The sequence below is a fragment of the Anabrus simplex genome, chromosome 2 (assembly GCF_040414725.1).
Source record: "Anabrus simplex isolate iqAnaSimp1 chromosome 2, ASM4041472v1, whole genome shotgun sequence".
In the NCBI taxonomy this organism is placed as follows: domain Eukaryota; kingdom Metazoa; phylum Arthropoda; class Insecta; order Orthoptera; family Tettigoniidae; genus Anabrus; species Anabrus simplex.
In genome coordinates this window covers 153,864,008-153,881,725 of record NC_090266.1, presented here as the reverse complement: position 1 = coordinate 153,881,725, position 17,718 = coordinate 153,864,008, and the positions used below count along the sequence as shown (strand labels likewise).

General features: G+C 38.3%; 1 protein-coding gene across 1 annotated transcript in view; it reads left to right on the top strand.

Moving 5' to 3' along the window:
• The window catches only part of pn (exopolyphosphatase prune), an 81,230-nt gene that overhangs the window by 42,346 nt on the left and 21,166 nt on the right, over nt 1-17,718 (top strand). Inside the window, exons 4-5 of the mRNA XM_067140397.2 lie at nt 13,484-13,725; nt 13,817-13,975. Coding sequence (XP_066996498.2) covers nt 13,484-13,725; nt 13,817-13,975 — 401 coding nt within the window. The remainder of the gene's footprint in view (nt 1-13,483; nt 13,726-13,816; nt 13,976-17,718) is intronic.

Genomic DNA, 17,718 nt, shown 5'->3' with positions numbered 1-17,718 from the left:
TTAGCTGATAGGGCTGCTAAGGAGACTGTCATATTGCCCACGTTGCCTGACAAGGTTCCAGCCAGTGATATGCATTTTCAGCTGAGACATTTGGTTATGTCCCATTGGGAGATGGAGTGGCAGGCCACCCCTCTCCCAAATAAGCTGAGAGCAATAAAAGGAACTACAAAGGTATGGATGACATCCCTTTGGGCTTCTCAGAGGGAAGCAGTGGTGTTTTGTTGTCTTCGGATCAGCCATGGTATATAAAGCACCCCTACTTACTGAAGGGAGAAGCACCCCCGGTGTGTACTGGTGGCGGTCACTTAACCATGGTACACATCCTTACGGAGTGTGTGGACCTGAAAGACTGCGCCGTAGTCTAAAATTTCCAAGTACCCCATCTTATTAGATGATGAACAGTTGGCAGACCTCGTCATTCATTTTATGAGGGATAGTGGTCTGTTTTATTGTGTATAAAAGTGGTATTTTCTATTAGTCTTTATTTTATTGTTAACTACGTTTTATTCTATTGACTGTTTTAGTTTGTGTTTGTGTATTTTAATATGTTATTTTAACTTTTAATTTGAATTATATATATGATTGCTCTTCAAGGCAATGCCTTATTCTGACGTCATCTATATTTTCTATCATTTTATCAGAAAATAAGGCATTGCGAATTAAATCTACGGATTATTTTAAATTCATGATCATTTTTCACCATCATTCGTTTTAAATTCTAGTCGATGGATACATTTTAAAATTTTAATTATCATTATTCATTTCATTCCACCTTGTACCATTAGGGGTCGATTACCTAGATGCTTGGCACCTTTAAACAACCATCATCATCATCATCATCATCATCGTCAGCAGCAGCATAACCACCACCACCACGAAAGGACAAGGACTATTTCCACATCTTCATACACTGCCATATGCTCTCTTCTCATTAATCCCAGTTCTTCTTCGTCCATCTCTTCTCAGACCCTGACAGGCTTGTGTCTGTTTCCCATCTTCATCAGGAGGGAAGGCATCTAATAATTAATGTTATTTGTTTTATGTCCCACCAACTACTCTTTTGCGGTTTTCGGAGACGCCAGGAAGGCATCTACATTCACTGAATTGTTATCTTGAAAACCAGATATCCACCTGCATTATTCTCTGTCTTTTTCCTCTCTTCTTTTCCTGTTTCTGTCTCCTTAATTTACACTTCTCGCATCAAGACTGAAGATCTGTCATGGCCCCTCAGTGAGTGTAAATGCCCACCCTCCTGATGAAGCTGGAAAGCGTAAGATGTTCCTTTGAGATCTTTGAAGTCAGTGTTACATCATGGCTGTGCTGTTGCCTGTGGTCTATTGTTTTTATGTTGTAACATAATGCGAATTGAATATTGTAATTCTGGTCAAAAAGCGACAAAATCTTTACTCAAAGAAAATATTCATTATACTTTTAGTCAATAAGTGATATCATTTAATGAAAAATGTGACTAAAAATTCAAACCTTTGACTACCAAGTTCATCTCGGACTTAAGCGAAGTTTTAAAGTTTAAAAAAAATTATGTTTGATGAGTTCCTAACTCATGTTTGTATGATCAGATTGCTATTTTAATTCACCCTCCATGGGTTGTTCTGATAATGACTGTCAAGTTCTGAACTGTGATTGAAAATCTATTTACTATTTTATTCCCCATTTTACTCTTACTTAAGCATAATGTTATAATATTTTGTGTAATGTGTATGTTTGTATATATGTACCTATGCTTATTTCTCACATTTTGGTTGAAGATGAGACTGAATAGTGTTGAAACTAGTCCCAAGTAAACATGTTGTAACTTAACCATTATTTGTATTGAAAAGGTGGACCCTTTAAGTTACCTCTCTTAAGTGGTATGTTTCGAGCTGTCAGCGGAGAGATGGCATGCAATGACATTAGAAGACGAATAAGTTTGACTGGAATCTTTAAAAGTAGGAAAGATCACAATATGAAGATAAAGTTGGAATTCAAGAGGACAAATTGGAACAAATATTCATTTATAGGAAGGGGAGTTAGGGATGTTCAATAAATTTCCTATTTCTTTGAAATCATTTAAGAAAAGGCTAGGAAAACAACAGATAGGGAATCTGCCACCTGGGCGACTGCCCTAAATGCAGATCAGTACTAACTGATTTGATTTGAGCTTTAGAAGGCTCGAATATAAGAAGCCCGGGTCAGACTGGGAAGCGCTATGTTGTTCGCACACGGTGAGCCAAGGACAGCGCTGTGGTAGTTCTATGGGCTGATTGCCTTAATGTGTACAGTGTGATGCATGTCAGCGGAGTGCGTTGCATTACGGTCGAGTAGAGACGATAACGTTTGCTGCTCTTTTCTGTTTGACTTTCCCGTCTATCCTGTTTTCAGAAATGAATGCGGAGTGTGGCTTCAGAAGGAAAGAAACCTTGGCAACAAAACTTGTAATAAAGGAAAAACTAGAAACCAGACAATACAAGACTTCTGAACTGGATCCGAACATCGAAAGTCGCATTTGATCAGTATTCAGGTGTGGAGTTGACAGTGATGGATAGTTGACAGTGATGGGAAAAACTTTCATTTTGTGCACTGAACGATCTGGACAAGGCATGTATGAACGATGAACATTACAATCTTCCACTTCAGGACTATGCCATAATCTGCCAAAGTAATGAAAGAAGTTTGCTTTGTGTGCTGATGTTGAAGATGGTCCTATTCCAGCAGATGAGCTGGCAAGATATTTAAACCAAAATTGTGCAGTGGAAGAATATATGGTATCCTATCGGAGGATAAATGAACAAAATGATCCAAAACTTCACCAGATCACCAAGAAAGTACTATGTATGCAAGCGACAAGTTCAGCTTCAGAGATAAATTTCAGTTCAGTGGGCAACATTCTCAGTGCATGGTGGTCTCTTCTGCACCCAGACAATGTTGATGCTTTTCTTTTTATTCACAGTAATTCCACCACCATTAACCAATGATCAATAAACGATGCACATCAACTAAGTAAAAGCAGTGTTCAGGTTTTCTCATATCCTTTTAGTTTGTATTTTAGTTAATTTTGAGTTAAACATGAGAGAAACCCATTGAACATACACTCCCTGTGGGTGGGGGTGGTAGAATAATACCCACGGTATCCCCTGCAAGTTGTAAGAGGTGACTAAAAGGAGCCCCATTGACTCTTATCTTGGGACTGTGTATTGGCAACCATGGGGCCCGTAGCTGAGTTCTGACATTGGTTCCACTTACCTGTGCCAGGCTCCTCACTTTCATCTATCCTATCTGACCTTCCTTGGAACTCTTGTTTTTTTCCGATCCCAAATGTATTAGGGTAACCGAGCCCTATGGAGTCTTTCATTTTCACGCGCTTCACGGCCGTTGACTTTCTTTGGCCGATATCTTCGTTTCTCGAAGTGTCGGATCCCATCCATTTAATCTCTCAGATTAGCATTAATAGAGGATGGTTGCCCAGTAGTACTTCTTCTAAAATAATAAGCACCACCACCACCTTGAATGTGTTTTGTGTTATTTAGATTCATTTTCAGTTAACTTGATGCCAATTGCATGCAAATATTTCAGTTTCTAATGAAGTTTTTGCTTGTGCTCTATTATTATTATTATTATTATTATTATTAAACCGGAGGTAGATTTACTGGCACGTAAAAGAACTCCTGCGGGACTAAATTCCGGCACCTCGGCCTCTCCAAAAACCGTAAAAGAGTAGTTAGTGGGACGTAAAACAAATAACATTAATTAAACTGGAGGTACAACCATGTATTGGAAGAAGTTTTAGAACTTTAAATCTTCAGATGTCTCTATTGTTGACTTATGAGCCCCCTCTGGTGGGAGGATGGACAATTAATTTTCAAAGAAATTTGTAATTTCTGTTTACAAAACTGAAGTGTTTGTAGATTGGTTTTTTTTGGTGTTCTTCCTTCTTCATGACATTTTTAGCCAATCAGGATTTTTAACAGTTAATTTTGTAACCAATCTGAATTGAGGGTGTGTACAGGCCTTCGGCCTAGAAAGTTCTGGAACCTTCCCCTCCACTATTAAAGCTGGGACGTTTTGGGCCATGTTGTCTTCTCCGGTCTAGAGTGCATAAGTAGTAGAAGCAGGAGAAAGCCTTGCCCACCATCGGAAGGCCCACCAGCTTAAGGTAATGGCAGACATCTTTCAAATATGTGATAGCTCAAGATAGCTGATGACTTGAGGGAAAGGTTTCAAAATTCATTCTTAATGTAAATTTCTAAAGTTTAACATCATCTTTTAAATGTAAATTTTCAAGCAAGTCTAGGACTTTATTGAAATACCTACTGGGAAAAGTGTAAATTAGGGAATAGAGAGTGTTCACCCTCTTTTAATTCCCATTCAGCTTGGTATTGGGGTGACTACGATTTTGTAAAACTTTAAAATTTATCTCTTCTTTTGGAACTTTATATTTTTCTCCATGTAGTCACCACCTGTAGTATAGGCTTAGCCTCTGTAACTTAGGGCCATAAGCCCATATAGGATCGTGTTTCAGAGTGTATTTCAAAAGGAGTGCAAATGTTTAGCCTCCTAGCATTTTGGTTATGGCCGATTTCTTAAACCTTTTCTTTTGACCACTAAGGCCACTTAAAATGGGCACTTATTGCATCTGTTTAATCCTTTTTTTTTAATACTCATAGTCAAGTGTGAATCAGACTGTCGAGCGGGGAAGACAGTAAAAACTGTTTGGTGATGATCTAATGTAAAATTTGGATTAGAAACTTATGTTTTTTAAATGCTGGAAAGTTGTAAGTTTGGAGGCAGTCTCCTAGAATGGTAATTCAATGGAGCAAAGGTGCTCTTTTGAATAGTGTAACGTTGGAGCTACAAGCTCATTCTGCAACTTATTGTGTACCTGAATTTTGATCATTCCTGTTATTCGGGCCAACAAGCTCCTTTGTTTATCAAAGTTTAAAGTCAGGAAAAAAAAAAAGGAAAAAAAAATCAAATTTCAAATTTTAGTGTTTTAAAGTATGTTTCAATTTTTTCTTTGTCTACCCATTCACCCCTGCACCTTCTTACACCTCTGCAACCTACCAAAACATGGCAACAATTATTATTACAGTGCAGGAGAGACCTTTATCATTTTATTTCAATCTGCGATGAGGGTAATTTAAAGTTTGTCATTAGTGTATGGGAATTCCTATAGCGAGCGATCCGAATAGAAGTGTGAAGTGAACATTTTGTTGTACACGACGCACCCATTATTGAGAGGAAGTAGTCAAGGTAGACTGCTCAGCCCGCCCTTTGCAGTGGACTACGGAGGGCTGTATGGGACCAGTGCTGTGGGCCAGTAAGCGGCCGTGTCCGAAGAGGACGACACTGCACGGGCTGGGCTGCCCGAGTCCGTGAGTGTGAAAGTGCTGCACGGTGGACGTCACTGCAGGACTCTGAGAGCCAGTTTATCTATATATATAAAGTACCTTGTCCTGACTGACTGACTGACTGACTGATTCATCATCGCCGAGCCAAAACTACTGGACATAAAGAAATATTCATATTATAATGTAGGTGCTCGCTAAGAGAGGATTTTTGGATATTCCGTCGCTAAGGGGGGTGAAAAGGGGAGTGAAATTTTAAAATGAGTGTGTCTATATCTCAAAACTTTAAAAGTTTACAGATGTGAAAATTGGTATTTAGAATCTTCTTTAAAAATAAGGAAACACGTATTTTTTTGTTTTCAGACAATCCCAATAGGAGGGGTGAAAAAGGGTGAAAAAGGGGTTGAATGCCTTTAATGATGATACCGCTACTTATATCTCAGAAACTGAAGATATTACAGACCTCAAAATTGGTACTTTCGATCGCTGTCAAAAATAAAGAAACACATATTGTTTTGTTTTTGGAAAATCCAATTAATGCGAGGGTGAAAGGGGGGTGAATTTTTAAAATGAGTGCATTTATATCTCAAAAGTTTTAAAGTTTAGAGATGTAAAAATTGGTATTTAGAATCTTCATTAAAAATAAAGGAACACGTATTTTTTTGTTTTCGGAAAATTCCAATAGGAGGGAGAAAAGGGGTGAAAAATGGGTTGAATGCCTTTAAAGAGAATACTTATATCTCAGAAACTGAAGATATTACAGACCTCAAATTGGTACTTTTGATCGCTTTCAAAAATAAAGTAACATATATTTTTTTTTGTTTTTGGAAAATCCAATTAATGCGAGGGTGAAAAGGGGGGGGTGAATTTTTAAAATGAGTGCATCTATATCTCAAAAGTTTTAAAGTTTAGAGATGTAAAAATTGGTATTTAGAATCTTCATTAAAAATAAAGGAACACGTAGTTTTTTGTTTTCGGAAAATCCCAATAGAAGGGGTGAAAAGGGGTGAAAAATGGGTTGAATGCCTTTAAAGAGAATACTTATATCTTAGAAACTGAATATATTACAGACCAGAAAATTGGTATTTGGGATCTACTTTAAAAATAAACAGGTATTTTTTCGTTTTGGGAAAATCCAAATAATGGGGGGGGGGTGAAAAGGGGGATGAAATTTTTAAAATGAGTGTATCTATATCTCAAAACTTTTAAAGTTTATAGATGTAAAATTTGGTATTTAGAATCTCCTTCAAAAATAAAGAAACACGTTTTTTTTCTCGGAAAATCCTAATAGGAAGGGTGGAAAAGGGTGAAAAAGAGGTTGAATGCCTTTAATGAGGCTACTTATATTTCAGAACCAGAAGATATTACAGACCTGAATATTGGTATTTGGGATCTACTTTAAAAATAAAGAAACAGGTATTTTTCGTTTTTGGAAAATCCAAATAATGGGGGGTGAAAAGGGGGGGTGAATTTTTAAAATGAGTGTGTCTACATCTTAAAACTTTAAACGTTTACAGATGTAAAAATTGGTGTTTAGAATCTCCCTTAAAAATAAAGGAACACGTATTTCTTTGTTTTCTCTAAATCCCAATAGGAGGGGTGTAAAAGGGTGAATAATGGGTTGAATGCCTTTAATGAGGATACATATATCTCAGAAACTGAAGATATTACTGAACTGAAAATTTGTAAATGGGATCTCCTTTAAAAATAAAGAAACACGTATATTTTTGCTTTTGGAAAATTCAATTAATGGTGGTTAAACAGGAGTGGCAAATTGGGGTGAATTTTTTGAAAGACTATATCTACAGAATATCTGAGAAGCGTAAAATGTTACAGGCGTAAAAAGTGGGTATTTGGAATCTCCTGTAAGTGTAAAGAAACATAGGTGGTTTGTCTTTGGAAACTCCACTTAAGGGGAACTAAAAAGGGGTGAAATTTTAAAATGAGAATTTCTACAGTATATCTCAAAAAAACTTAACATGTTACAGAAGTGAAAAATGGTAATTTTTTAATTCTATTAAAAATAAAGAAACGTGTATTTTTAGTTTTTGGAAATACCACTTGGGTAGTGGGGGGGGGGGGTAAAAGTGACTGAAAATGGTGTTGAATTCTTTTAATTAGGCTACTGATATCTCAAAAATGAAGATGTTACACACTTGAAATTTGATTTTTGGAATCTGCTTTAAAAGTAAACAAACACGTATTCTCGGAAAATCCAATGAAGGGGGTATGGGGGTTAAAGGATTGAAAAAATTAATTGACTTAATTGTATGAGAATACATACATCTAATAAAAACTAAAGTTGTTACAGACGTGAAAATTGGTATTTTGATCTCTTTTAAAAACAAAGAAAAGCGCGTTTTGTGGGGGGAACAATCTTGAGGGGGTGGGGCGGGAGTGAAAAGGAGCTGAATTCCTTTCATGAGGACACATAAATCAAAAACTAAAGAGGTTAGAGTGGTGATAATTGGTATTTAGAAGATGCTTTACTATTAAAGGAACATGTATTTTTTGCCTTAATATCACTTTGCGAGGGGGGGGGGGGGGGGAGTGTGAAAGGAAGTTAAAAAAAAGTGAATTATTTTTAAGGGGATACATATATCTCAAAACTGAAGGTAATAAACGTGAACATTGGTATTTGGAATCTCCTTTAAACATAAAGAAACACACCTTTTAATTTTTTGCGGGGTGGGGGTAAATAAAACTAACGGCGGTGGGGTGTAAAAGGCGGTGAGACCAATTGATTTTACTGTTCATAATGTACTTATAAGGAGCCTCCGTTGCTCAGGCGGCAGCGCGCCAGCCTCTCACAGCTGGGTTCCGTGTTTCAAATCCCGGTCACTCCATGTGACTTTCGTGCTGGACAAAATGGAGGCGGGACAGGTTTTTCTCCGGATACTCTGGCTTTCCCTGTCATCATTCATTCCAGTAACACTGTCCAATATTTCGTTTCATTTGTCACTCATCGATCATTGCCCCAGAGGGGAGCTTCGGCAGCCGGCATAATTCATATTGTCACCGCTAGATGGGGCTTTATTCATTCCATCCCTGATCCTGTCGAATGATAGGAAACAGGCTGTAGACTTTCGATGTACTTATTCTGATCATAAACCGATCATTTTTAATCTTTCCTGGGTTCTTTTTCAACAGCCATCTTTTCCTTTGGAGAACGTTCTTAGATTACAGTAGATTCTCCTGGCATATAAATAAAAATTTAAACACATTTGAAATAAACGATAGGAATGATATTGACCGTCAAATTGTTCACCTCTATAATAAGGTCAATAATACACGGAGGTATGTCATTCGTATCGCCAGAAATCCCGCACACTTGCCTACGCGCGACAATGGTGCTGGTCACATTGTCAACAATGACAATGGCAGCAGATGTAAATTACCGCCAAGTAGCAGTCTTGCATATTGTTCTGGGGTCCAGAACATATAATAATAATAATAATAATAATAATAATAATAATAATAATAATAATAATAATAATAATAATGTTCTGGACCGTCGTCACATGTGCGGGCCACGCAGGAAACGGGTCCTGGACGGCTAATGACTAAGAATGCAGTCCGGCCGCGGGTTCAGTAGGCTACCGCCAAGGCACCCAAGACGACACCACGACAGATCCCCTGAAGGATTTGATCCATATTAAAAATGCTTATAGGAAAAGATGGCAAAAATTTAGGGACACAACTAACTGGGTGGAATACCTGGACCTAGCCCGGGAAGTACGAAATCAATTGCTGGAAAGAAAGATTGAAAAATGGGAGGAAACTTGCCGTAATCTATTAGAAAACGTGTCAGATCGCGAATTTTGGCAGATTCTCGCAGAAAACGATTCAGATCGCGAATTTCGGCGGATGATATATCTAAAACAATAAGCATTCAATTATAAATTTCAGTATAATACCGTAGCGAAGCACGGGTATCTTGCTAGTTTGAAGATAAGGAGACTGGCTTTATCCTTTTGTGTTTTCTCTCTATTGCTCCCTCTTCCCACACTGACCTTCCATTGTGTTCATTCTATTATTGTTCCCTTTTATGTTCCTATCTCTCTGTATGACTTCATTTAACACTTTTTTCTTCATCTTGTTCCTTCCAGCTCTTATATGAGGGGAAGTCAATAAGTATCTGCAATTTTGCCCTAATTGTCTTTAGGTTGGCTCTGTAGCGTTGTATGTTCGCCAGCCGCTAGATGGCACCATTGTCTACGTCTGTGTTAGGTTTCAGCATTATCAGATCAGTACAACTTGCGCTCTTGTGACATAAAAATGGCCACACCACTCTCTGTTTGCACCAAGGAAGAACAGCGTTCCGTAATCCGTTTATTATGGTCTGAGGGTGTACCAGGAATGGAAATTCATAGAAGACTTTCAGCACAGTGTTTTGCCACAGCAGATGCTTCCATTCCATGCTCTGACATTTGCTCCCTGGTTCGAAGTGGTGAATCCATGTTTCATCTCCAGTAATGATCCGTTTCAGAAACGTTTCACCTTTGTTAGCATGACGGTCCAGTGGGTGCTGACAGATTCTCACACGATTTCATTTCTGCTCTTCATTGAGTTGTTTTGGAACCCATCTCGAACAGACTTTGTGAAAGTTAAGCCTGTTATACATTATTTCATATGTAGAACCATAGCTAATGTGTATATGGTTTGCCCCACGTCATCAACCGTAAACTAGTCTGTTATTCAGGATCATATCACGCACTTGTTCAATACTAGCATCAATTATGGCTGCAGATGGACGCCCGGATCTTTCCTCATCCTTCACGCTCATGGGACCCCTTTTGTATTGTTCAGTCCACTGGTAAACACTTTGCTGTGGCAAAGCATTGTCCACGTATTGTGCTGAAAGTCTTCTGGCGCAGCCATCTTTACGTCCCAACAATGCAGGCTGTGCTGTTCTAATAACGCTGAAACCTACCACAGACGTAGATAACGGTGCCATCCAGCAGCTTGTGATCACGACGCCATAAGAGCCAACCTAAAGACAATTCAAGCAAAATTGCAGATAGTTATTGACTTGCCTGCGTAAATTCATAAGTTATGAATTTTATTATGGTCCACATTGACAATTGATCACTATCAAAGGGTAAAGTGATGCATGACTGTGGGGAAATTTACATATGACTGAAAAGTGATAGTGGTTACTTTCAAACAAGTGAGCAAGTGGAAACCAGTTTATTTCGAAATGAACTGGACATCCACCTCTCTCAAGGGGGGACTATAGCAAAGCAGTATTTTTATCTTGCATAGGGGCAAGAGTGACCTTCTGGTTGTGGCTGTATAAAACAGCTTGGACGTGTACACCCTAAACCCTTGTAAGGGTAATAGAGGATTGAGAATTAGCATAGAGAGCCGCAAGGCAACAAGGAAGAAACAGGGAGAGAAGGAAAAACAATAACAAACCCCATGGTGCTACAGCCCTGACAGGTCTTGGCCTACCAGACGACCGTTGTTCAGCTCGGAGACCTGCAGGTTACAAGATTACACATGGCCAGTGCGATAAATCTCCTTGATTGTTATTTTTGGCTTTCTAGACCAGGACCATTATCTGACCATCAGATAGCGTCTCAATTATTCTCATATAGGCTGAGTGGACCTCAAACCAGCCCTCAGATTTAGGTAAAAATCCGTGACATGGCCGGGAATTGAATTCAGGTCCTCCAGATTAAGAGGCAGGATTGCTACCCCTAGAACGCTGGGCCAGCAAGAGAAGGAGTAAGAAACAAAGCCTGGATATTGAAATAAGCAGGATGATACATCTTCATTCTGTTTTTGATCACACAGTGTGGAATTTTTTATACAGTAAAAATATAATAATGAAGACTGAAGAAATTATCTACCAAGCACATTATTATGAACAATACAGCTAAAACCTATCGATTGGCAAAGAATCAATATAGGCAGCAAAAATTAAATTTCTCAGAAGTATGTCACAGAAGACTGGGAGAGGTAGATTAAGAAATGGTGTACAGAAAAAACCAAAATGGAGAGCTTGGGTGATAACGAGGGGAAAAAATAGAACAGGTTGGTTAGTATGTGTTAAACAGATAAATGAAGAAAGTGTCAAAGCAAATTATAAATGTTCAACTGAAAAGAAAGAGAGGCTGAGAAAGAACATGATTAATAGACAGAAATTTGTGCATAAAGAAAGAACTGTTGCATTAAAATTAAATTTTGTTAACATGCTGGTGCCTAATTTTATCAGAACCATGTTCTGCCTGCCTGTGATGCAGAATAAAATTACCGTCAGTACCACATTGAACAGCATCATGTTTGCATCATGCGTAATTGAGTATGGAATCAAGCAGATGCTGTATATGTTATCCTATAGCAGAATTGCCCTCAGTTTTTGCATATTATGCTCTAAATCATGATCACTTCTACATGGGGGGAAGCTGCTCTCTGATCTGGCTACAGAAATGCTCAATGTGCAACAAATCAGGCTACCGGGCAACCCTGAAAGTATTGAAATATGGTGTAAACACTGTTAGAAAACCCAAGCATTATGAGGACAAGTCTTATCTTGCTGGAAAATGCTTCCTGGGCAACAGGCAGGAAAGGTTTTACATGGGGTCAAAGGATTTCTACCTTGTACTGCTGCACAATTAGTGATCCTCATATCGCTACAAGTGTCAGGTAATGTTTACATATTTTGATAGTTTCCTAGACCATCACACTAGTCGTAGGAGATATGTGCCACTCTGAAATGATGTAGGGATTACAATGCTCATCTATGGTCCTGCAAACTTTTGTACAGTGGTCATCTGCTCCCAGTGAAGAGCATGATTAATTGGTTAAGGCGATACATCACCTGTCCATAACATTTTGCAAAAACGAAATAAAGAAGTAAACTCATGTCCTCATCCCGAGATGGTGTAGCACTTTTCAGGCACACCACAATTGGAGGTGAATTGTATATACCATTTTAATGCCATACCAACCCTTCTGCCATTTTTAAATCTCTGTCAGTACCGGAAATTGAACCTGGGCCTCTGAGGGTGGTAATTAATTGCGCTAACCATTATGCGAAAGTGGTGGATATTGTTCTCTGTGAACACCACAGCAATTAGCTGCCTCTGTGGATCAGCGGTAGAGTGTCGGCCTCCGGATCCCAAGATAGCGCGTTCAAACCCGGCAGAGGTAGTCGGATTTTTGAAGGACAGATAAAAGTCCATTCGTCACTCCATGTCATACGATGTCGGCATGTAAAAGATCTCTGGTGACACATTTGGTGCTTACCTGACAAAATTCATTAAATCTTAGCCATAGACGCCCAAGAGAGTTTCGGTTTACTCGGTCTGCCATCTAGTGGGGGCCTAGAGTAAAACGGAACGTCGAAATTGACGAGCAGACAGCCAGATGGTGTCAAATTGAAATGTCTGCACACGGTAGCTGAGGCCATATGATTATTATTATTATTATTATTATTATTATTATTATTATTATTACTATTATTATTATTATTATTATTATTTATTACCACAGCAATTGAACGCGACAATGTTGAGGTGTTAATAGTTGAATACTGAAGGTTGTTGAGGTCATAGATTTCCCTTTGCTAGGTATCGGAAAATGCTCCTGGTAGAGATAAGGTGCCCTAGTGAAGCTGCCATACATCTGTGGGTTGTGGACAAGGATACCGTTGGATCTAGATGTGTCTGTGTGACAAACTCCTTTCTGATGGTGTGTTGGACCTTAATGGGTACATTCACGTGTCCATTGTTCTCATCACAGTCTTGACTGTAAATTCAGTATAATCCAAGTGATACACGCAATCTACTCTGCCTCTCACAGCCCAATTATGTAATTTTTTGGAGCTGGTGACCTGGATGTTAGACCCCTTAATATAGCAATCATCATCTGTACGACTATTAAACTCCATCAGTTGTTTGTACTGATGGCTCATGCATCTTCAAGGCTTTCTTGGCACTTTTCTGAGGATTGTTCATCAAAGTTACAGAAGGAACAACTGAAGTAACCTCATATGACATATGTACATGTGCCATTGCCTACTTACTGAATGTTTTCTACAGGATGCATGAATGTTATATGAATCAAAATTCATAAAACGTCTATTTGTTACTAGTCAACTTAGATATACATTTTTTTTTTGGTTATTCTTCCAGGTCCTATCTTACTTGACACTGCATGTTTATCTCCTAATGCTGGGCGCACTTCACAGTTGGATTTAGATGTGATAAGTGAACTTGATAAGCATATTGGCTATGCTGTCAAACGAGATGAAATCTTCCAAAATCTTCTTGATGCTCGTTCAGATATATCATCCCTGAGTCCTCCTCAGTTACTTGTAAAGGATATGAAGATAATTAATGGAGTTCCCATTTGCGGCTTACCCATTCTAGTACAGGTAATTTCACTCGGTCATTAATTCTTTTTTGCATTTAAATGCTAACTCTGAAGTGAAAATAGGGAACCTGATGTTTTATTTATATTTCCAGGAATTTGTTAAAATACCAGATGTGAAGATGGCTTTAGAAGAATTCTGTAGCCAGAGAAAGATTTCTACATTAATGATCATGGGACTCACAATTGTTCAAAATGTTATAAGGAGGGATCTTGCTGTTTTCTCTGCTAGTGAGCCAATTGTAGGACAGCAGGTAAAATGAATTATGAATCACCTTTTCTTGGAGTCTTCATTTCTTTTCTTAATTCTGCAGTGAATATATATAATTTCCTAAATTTTCAGACTGCATTATGCAATCGACTGACTGACGGACCGACCGACCGACTGACCAGGTTTTGAGGTCATTGGCCCTCAGATTACCGTCGCATGACAGTGTGAAAATGAAAATCCACAGCCTGTTTCCAGTCATTCGACCGGGTCAGGAATGGAATGAATGAAGCCCCCATCTAGCAGCGAGAATAGGAATTGTTCTGGCTGCCAAAGCCTGTCGCACTCTTCTGGGACAATGATTGACTGACAGATGAAATGAAATTATATTGAAGAATGTTGCTGGAATGAAATATGACAGGGAAAACCGGAGTACCCAGAGAAAAACCTGTCCCGCCTCCACTTTGTCCAGCACAAATCTCACATGGAGTGACTGGGATTTGAACCACGGATTCCAGCGGTGAGAGGCCGGTGCACTGCTGCTTGAGCCACGGAGGCTCTCTCATGACACTGTAAATCAATCTATAGGTTGCACGCTATTTGCATTAATCCAGCAGCAGCAGAATTACACAATGCCACAGGAGAAAGTTGTAGTTATGAACCTCCACCACACTCCAATCTGAAGCAGCTCAAACACCAGGAAATATCTCTTTGTTTTCTCTTGAAAGTTTTGGTGTGCGAAGGGTTTACTTTGCTGGCAATAGCAGTTCTCTGGATTACATGGAGTAACTAGTGTCCTTTGCAGCTGAGAACATGGATAAGGTTGACGAGAAATGTAGGAATAAAGCAAAGAGTGTGAACAGGTCTTATGCTGAGAAAAGTCTTATTGACTCAGTGTTCCTTCACATGTGGAATATTAATTTATAATTAATTTATCCTCCCCTGCAAACCATGTGACCTTGCCACGGTGGGGAGGCTTGGGTGTACCATTGAAGCAGATAGCCAAGCTGTAGGTGCAACTGTATTGAATGGGTATCTGTCTAGGGACCAGACTAACGAATGGTTCATTGAAAGGGGTAGCAGCCTTTTGGAAGTTGCAAAGGCGGCAGTGTACATGATTGACTGATATGGCCTTGTAATAATACTTAACATTTCTTATCTGTGTTGATACTCCTACACGGCTGAAAGAAACGGGAAACTACAGCTTTAATTAACTCCCAAGGACATGCAGCTCTCCCTGTATGAATGATCTATTGATGATGGCTTCCTCCCGGGTAATATATTCCGGAGGTAAAATAGTCCCCTGTTCGGATCTTCAGGTGGGTGTGTGTGCGTTTGTGTGTACACGATCAGGAAGAGGGATGCTGACATTTTGCGAGTCAGAGCATGGAATGTTAGAAGTAATAATGATGTTATTTGCTTTACTGTTATGGTTTTCGGAGATGCTCAGATTTGCTTTGATTTGATTATTTATTATCAACAGAGTTATTAATTCTCCAATTACAGATGATGTAATACATTCAAATAATAACAATATTAACAGCACATACTACTACTACTAATTTTAACTAAGCAATATATAATATGTACATATTTACAAAACACATAAGGAAGGGAAAAAACCATGAAAACAGAAAAGTGCTTATACATTTGAAATGACCGAAGGATGGAAGTATAATTTTCAGTTACCAAATGCGTAGAACATGATACAGGGAACACTCGTCTATGAAGCGTCCATAAGATGTCTGTGAATTTCACTAGCTGACGAGTGAAATGCATCCACCATCCCGCTAATTTCGTCGAGGGATCTTAGGGCCTGCATAAACCAAGAGTTCCTGTGTGTTGCCATTAATGCTTTCACGGCCCGTACATATAGACATGATATTGTATAGGCTTTTGGGCTTGTGCCATGTCAAGAAAAATAAGATTAAATTCTTAACGTTTCGCAGAAAACTGTGCTCTGCGTCCTCAGAAGAACTCTCGACTGTCCATGAGAAAGTCGTTTCCTGATGTCTTTTCTGATACTCTTGGCGTTACTGACCTTATTGAATACAGGATTGAGGTTACGGATCCGATCCCCGTTAGGTTTGCACCTTATAGGTTATCTCCTCCTAAAATGAAGGCTCTCAAGGAGATCATCGACCAAATGCTAAAGGATGGTATTATTCGACCTTCTAAGACTCAACTCCATACATTCTCAGAGTTTGTTATTTTAACCAAATTTTTTTTTTTTTTTTTTTTTTTTGTAGCCCATACAGACCAAAAAAAATGAAACCATTTTGGTTAAAATAACAAACTCTGAGAATGTGTGGAGCTGAGTCTGTTGGCTAGGCCTAAAATTTTATGATATGGCATGAGGTTTGACAAACATCTGAATATAATTTGGTCAGTAGTTTTGAAATTATTCATTGATGCTTTCAGGTAAATTAATTTAGAATAACTCTGTATATAGAAGAATGGAGAGAAAAGTTGAAGCTGAGTTGGGAGATGATCAGTTTGGCTTCAGAAAAAATACAGGAATATGCAAAGCAATCTTGACTGTTTATCTGATCATAGAGGATCTATTTCAGAAGAACAAGCCCCCACGTACATGATATTCATAGTTCTAGAAGAAGCATATGATAACGTTGATTAGATTATTATTATTATTATTGTTGTTATTATTATTATTATTATTATTATTATTATTATTATTATTATTATTATTATTATTATTATATTTGCGAATAAGCCTGTTAGGGCTATGCAAAGCACTTAGAGGTGTTCATTTGCCTTCCTTTTTGCCCATATTTCCTTCATTCTTTTACTGTGGGCTTTCTGTCCTCCTTCAGTCCAAGCTGTTCCGGTCTTATTGTTTGGTCTCCCCTCTTGGTCAACTTGCCATTTATGAATTTTGGATCTGAAGATTACCCAGTTCTGAACATCTGCTGGTGTAATTCGTGCCAGTTTCAGATCTATTTTTATTTCGCCAGTCCAATTCATTGTGTCTGCTTTCGCTTTATTCCTGTTATCATAGAATTCGACTGTTTGTTTTGTAAGTCTTATCTGGGTGCATTCTTTTAATGTGTCCATAGAATCTTAACCTGCATTTTCTAATTCACTGTGAATATTTGTATATTGTTTGATTTCCTGTCTGCCTGTGAGTCAGTATTTTCCGCCAGCAAGTTTTGGGCCTAGAATTTTTGGTACGATTTTGCGTTACTTTTTCTAAATGTTTTCAATGTCTGCTTTCCTGTTCAAAATGAGGGTTTGTAATCCATAAAGACATTCTGGTTTAATGACTGTATTGTAATCTCTTATTTTTGTGTGCTTGGAGATACATTATCTGTTGTAGATATTTTGTGTTAGTCAAGGTGCAGTTTTGCAGTTTCCATCTTTCAGCATCTAATTTAATTGGCTTTTATTTCAAATCTATTTTCCTGAATTGTTTCACCAATGTATTTAAATTGTGATACTCGTTTAATTTTGCCATATTTTTTTCTCCATGAGTTTTGGTTCTTGTTTGTTGCAGGTCATGTATTCTGTCCTTTTAGAAGATATCTGGACCCCAACATTTTCCTTATTTTATTTCATTACAAGTTTGGGCTGTTGAAATATCTCGGGTTAAGATTGCTATGTAGTCTGCAAATGCTAAGCAATCTATTGCTACGTTTGCTCTGTTTAAAGCGACTTATTGTTGAATTTTGTGGACTAGTGTCTGTTTATGCCATTCTTGTATCACTTTTTCAAGGGCGTAGTTGAAGAGTAAAGGAGAGAGTGTACTCCTTGTCTTACTCTTGTTTTGATTTC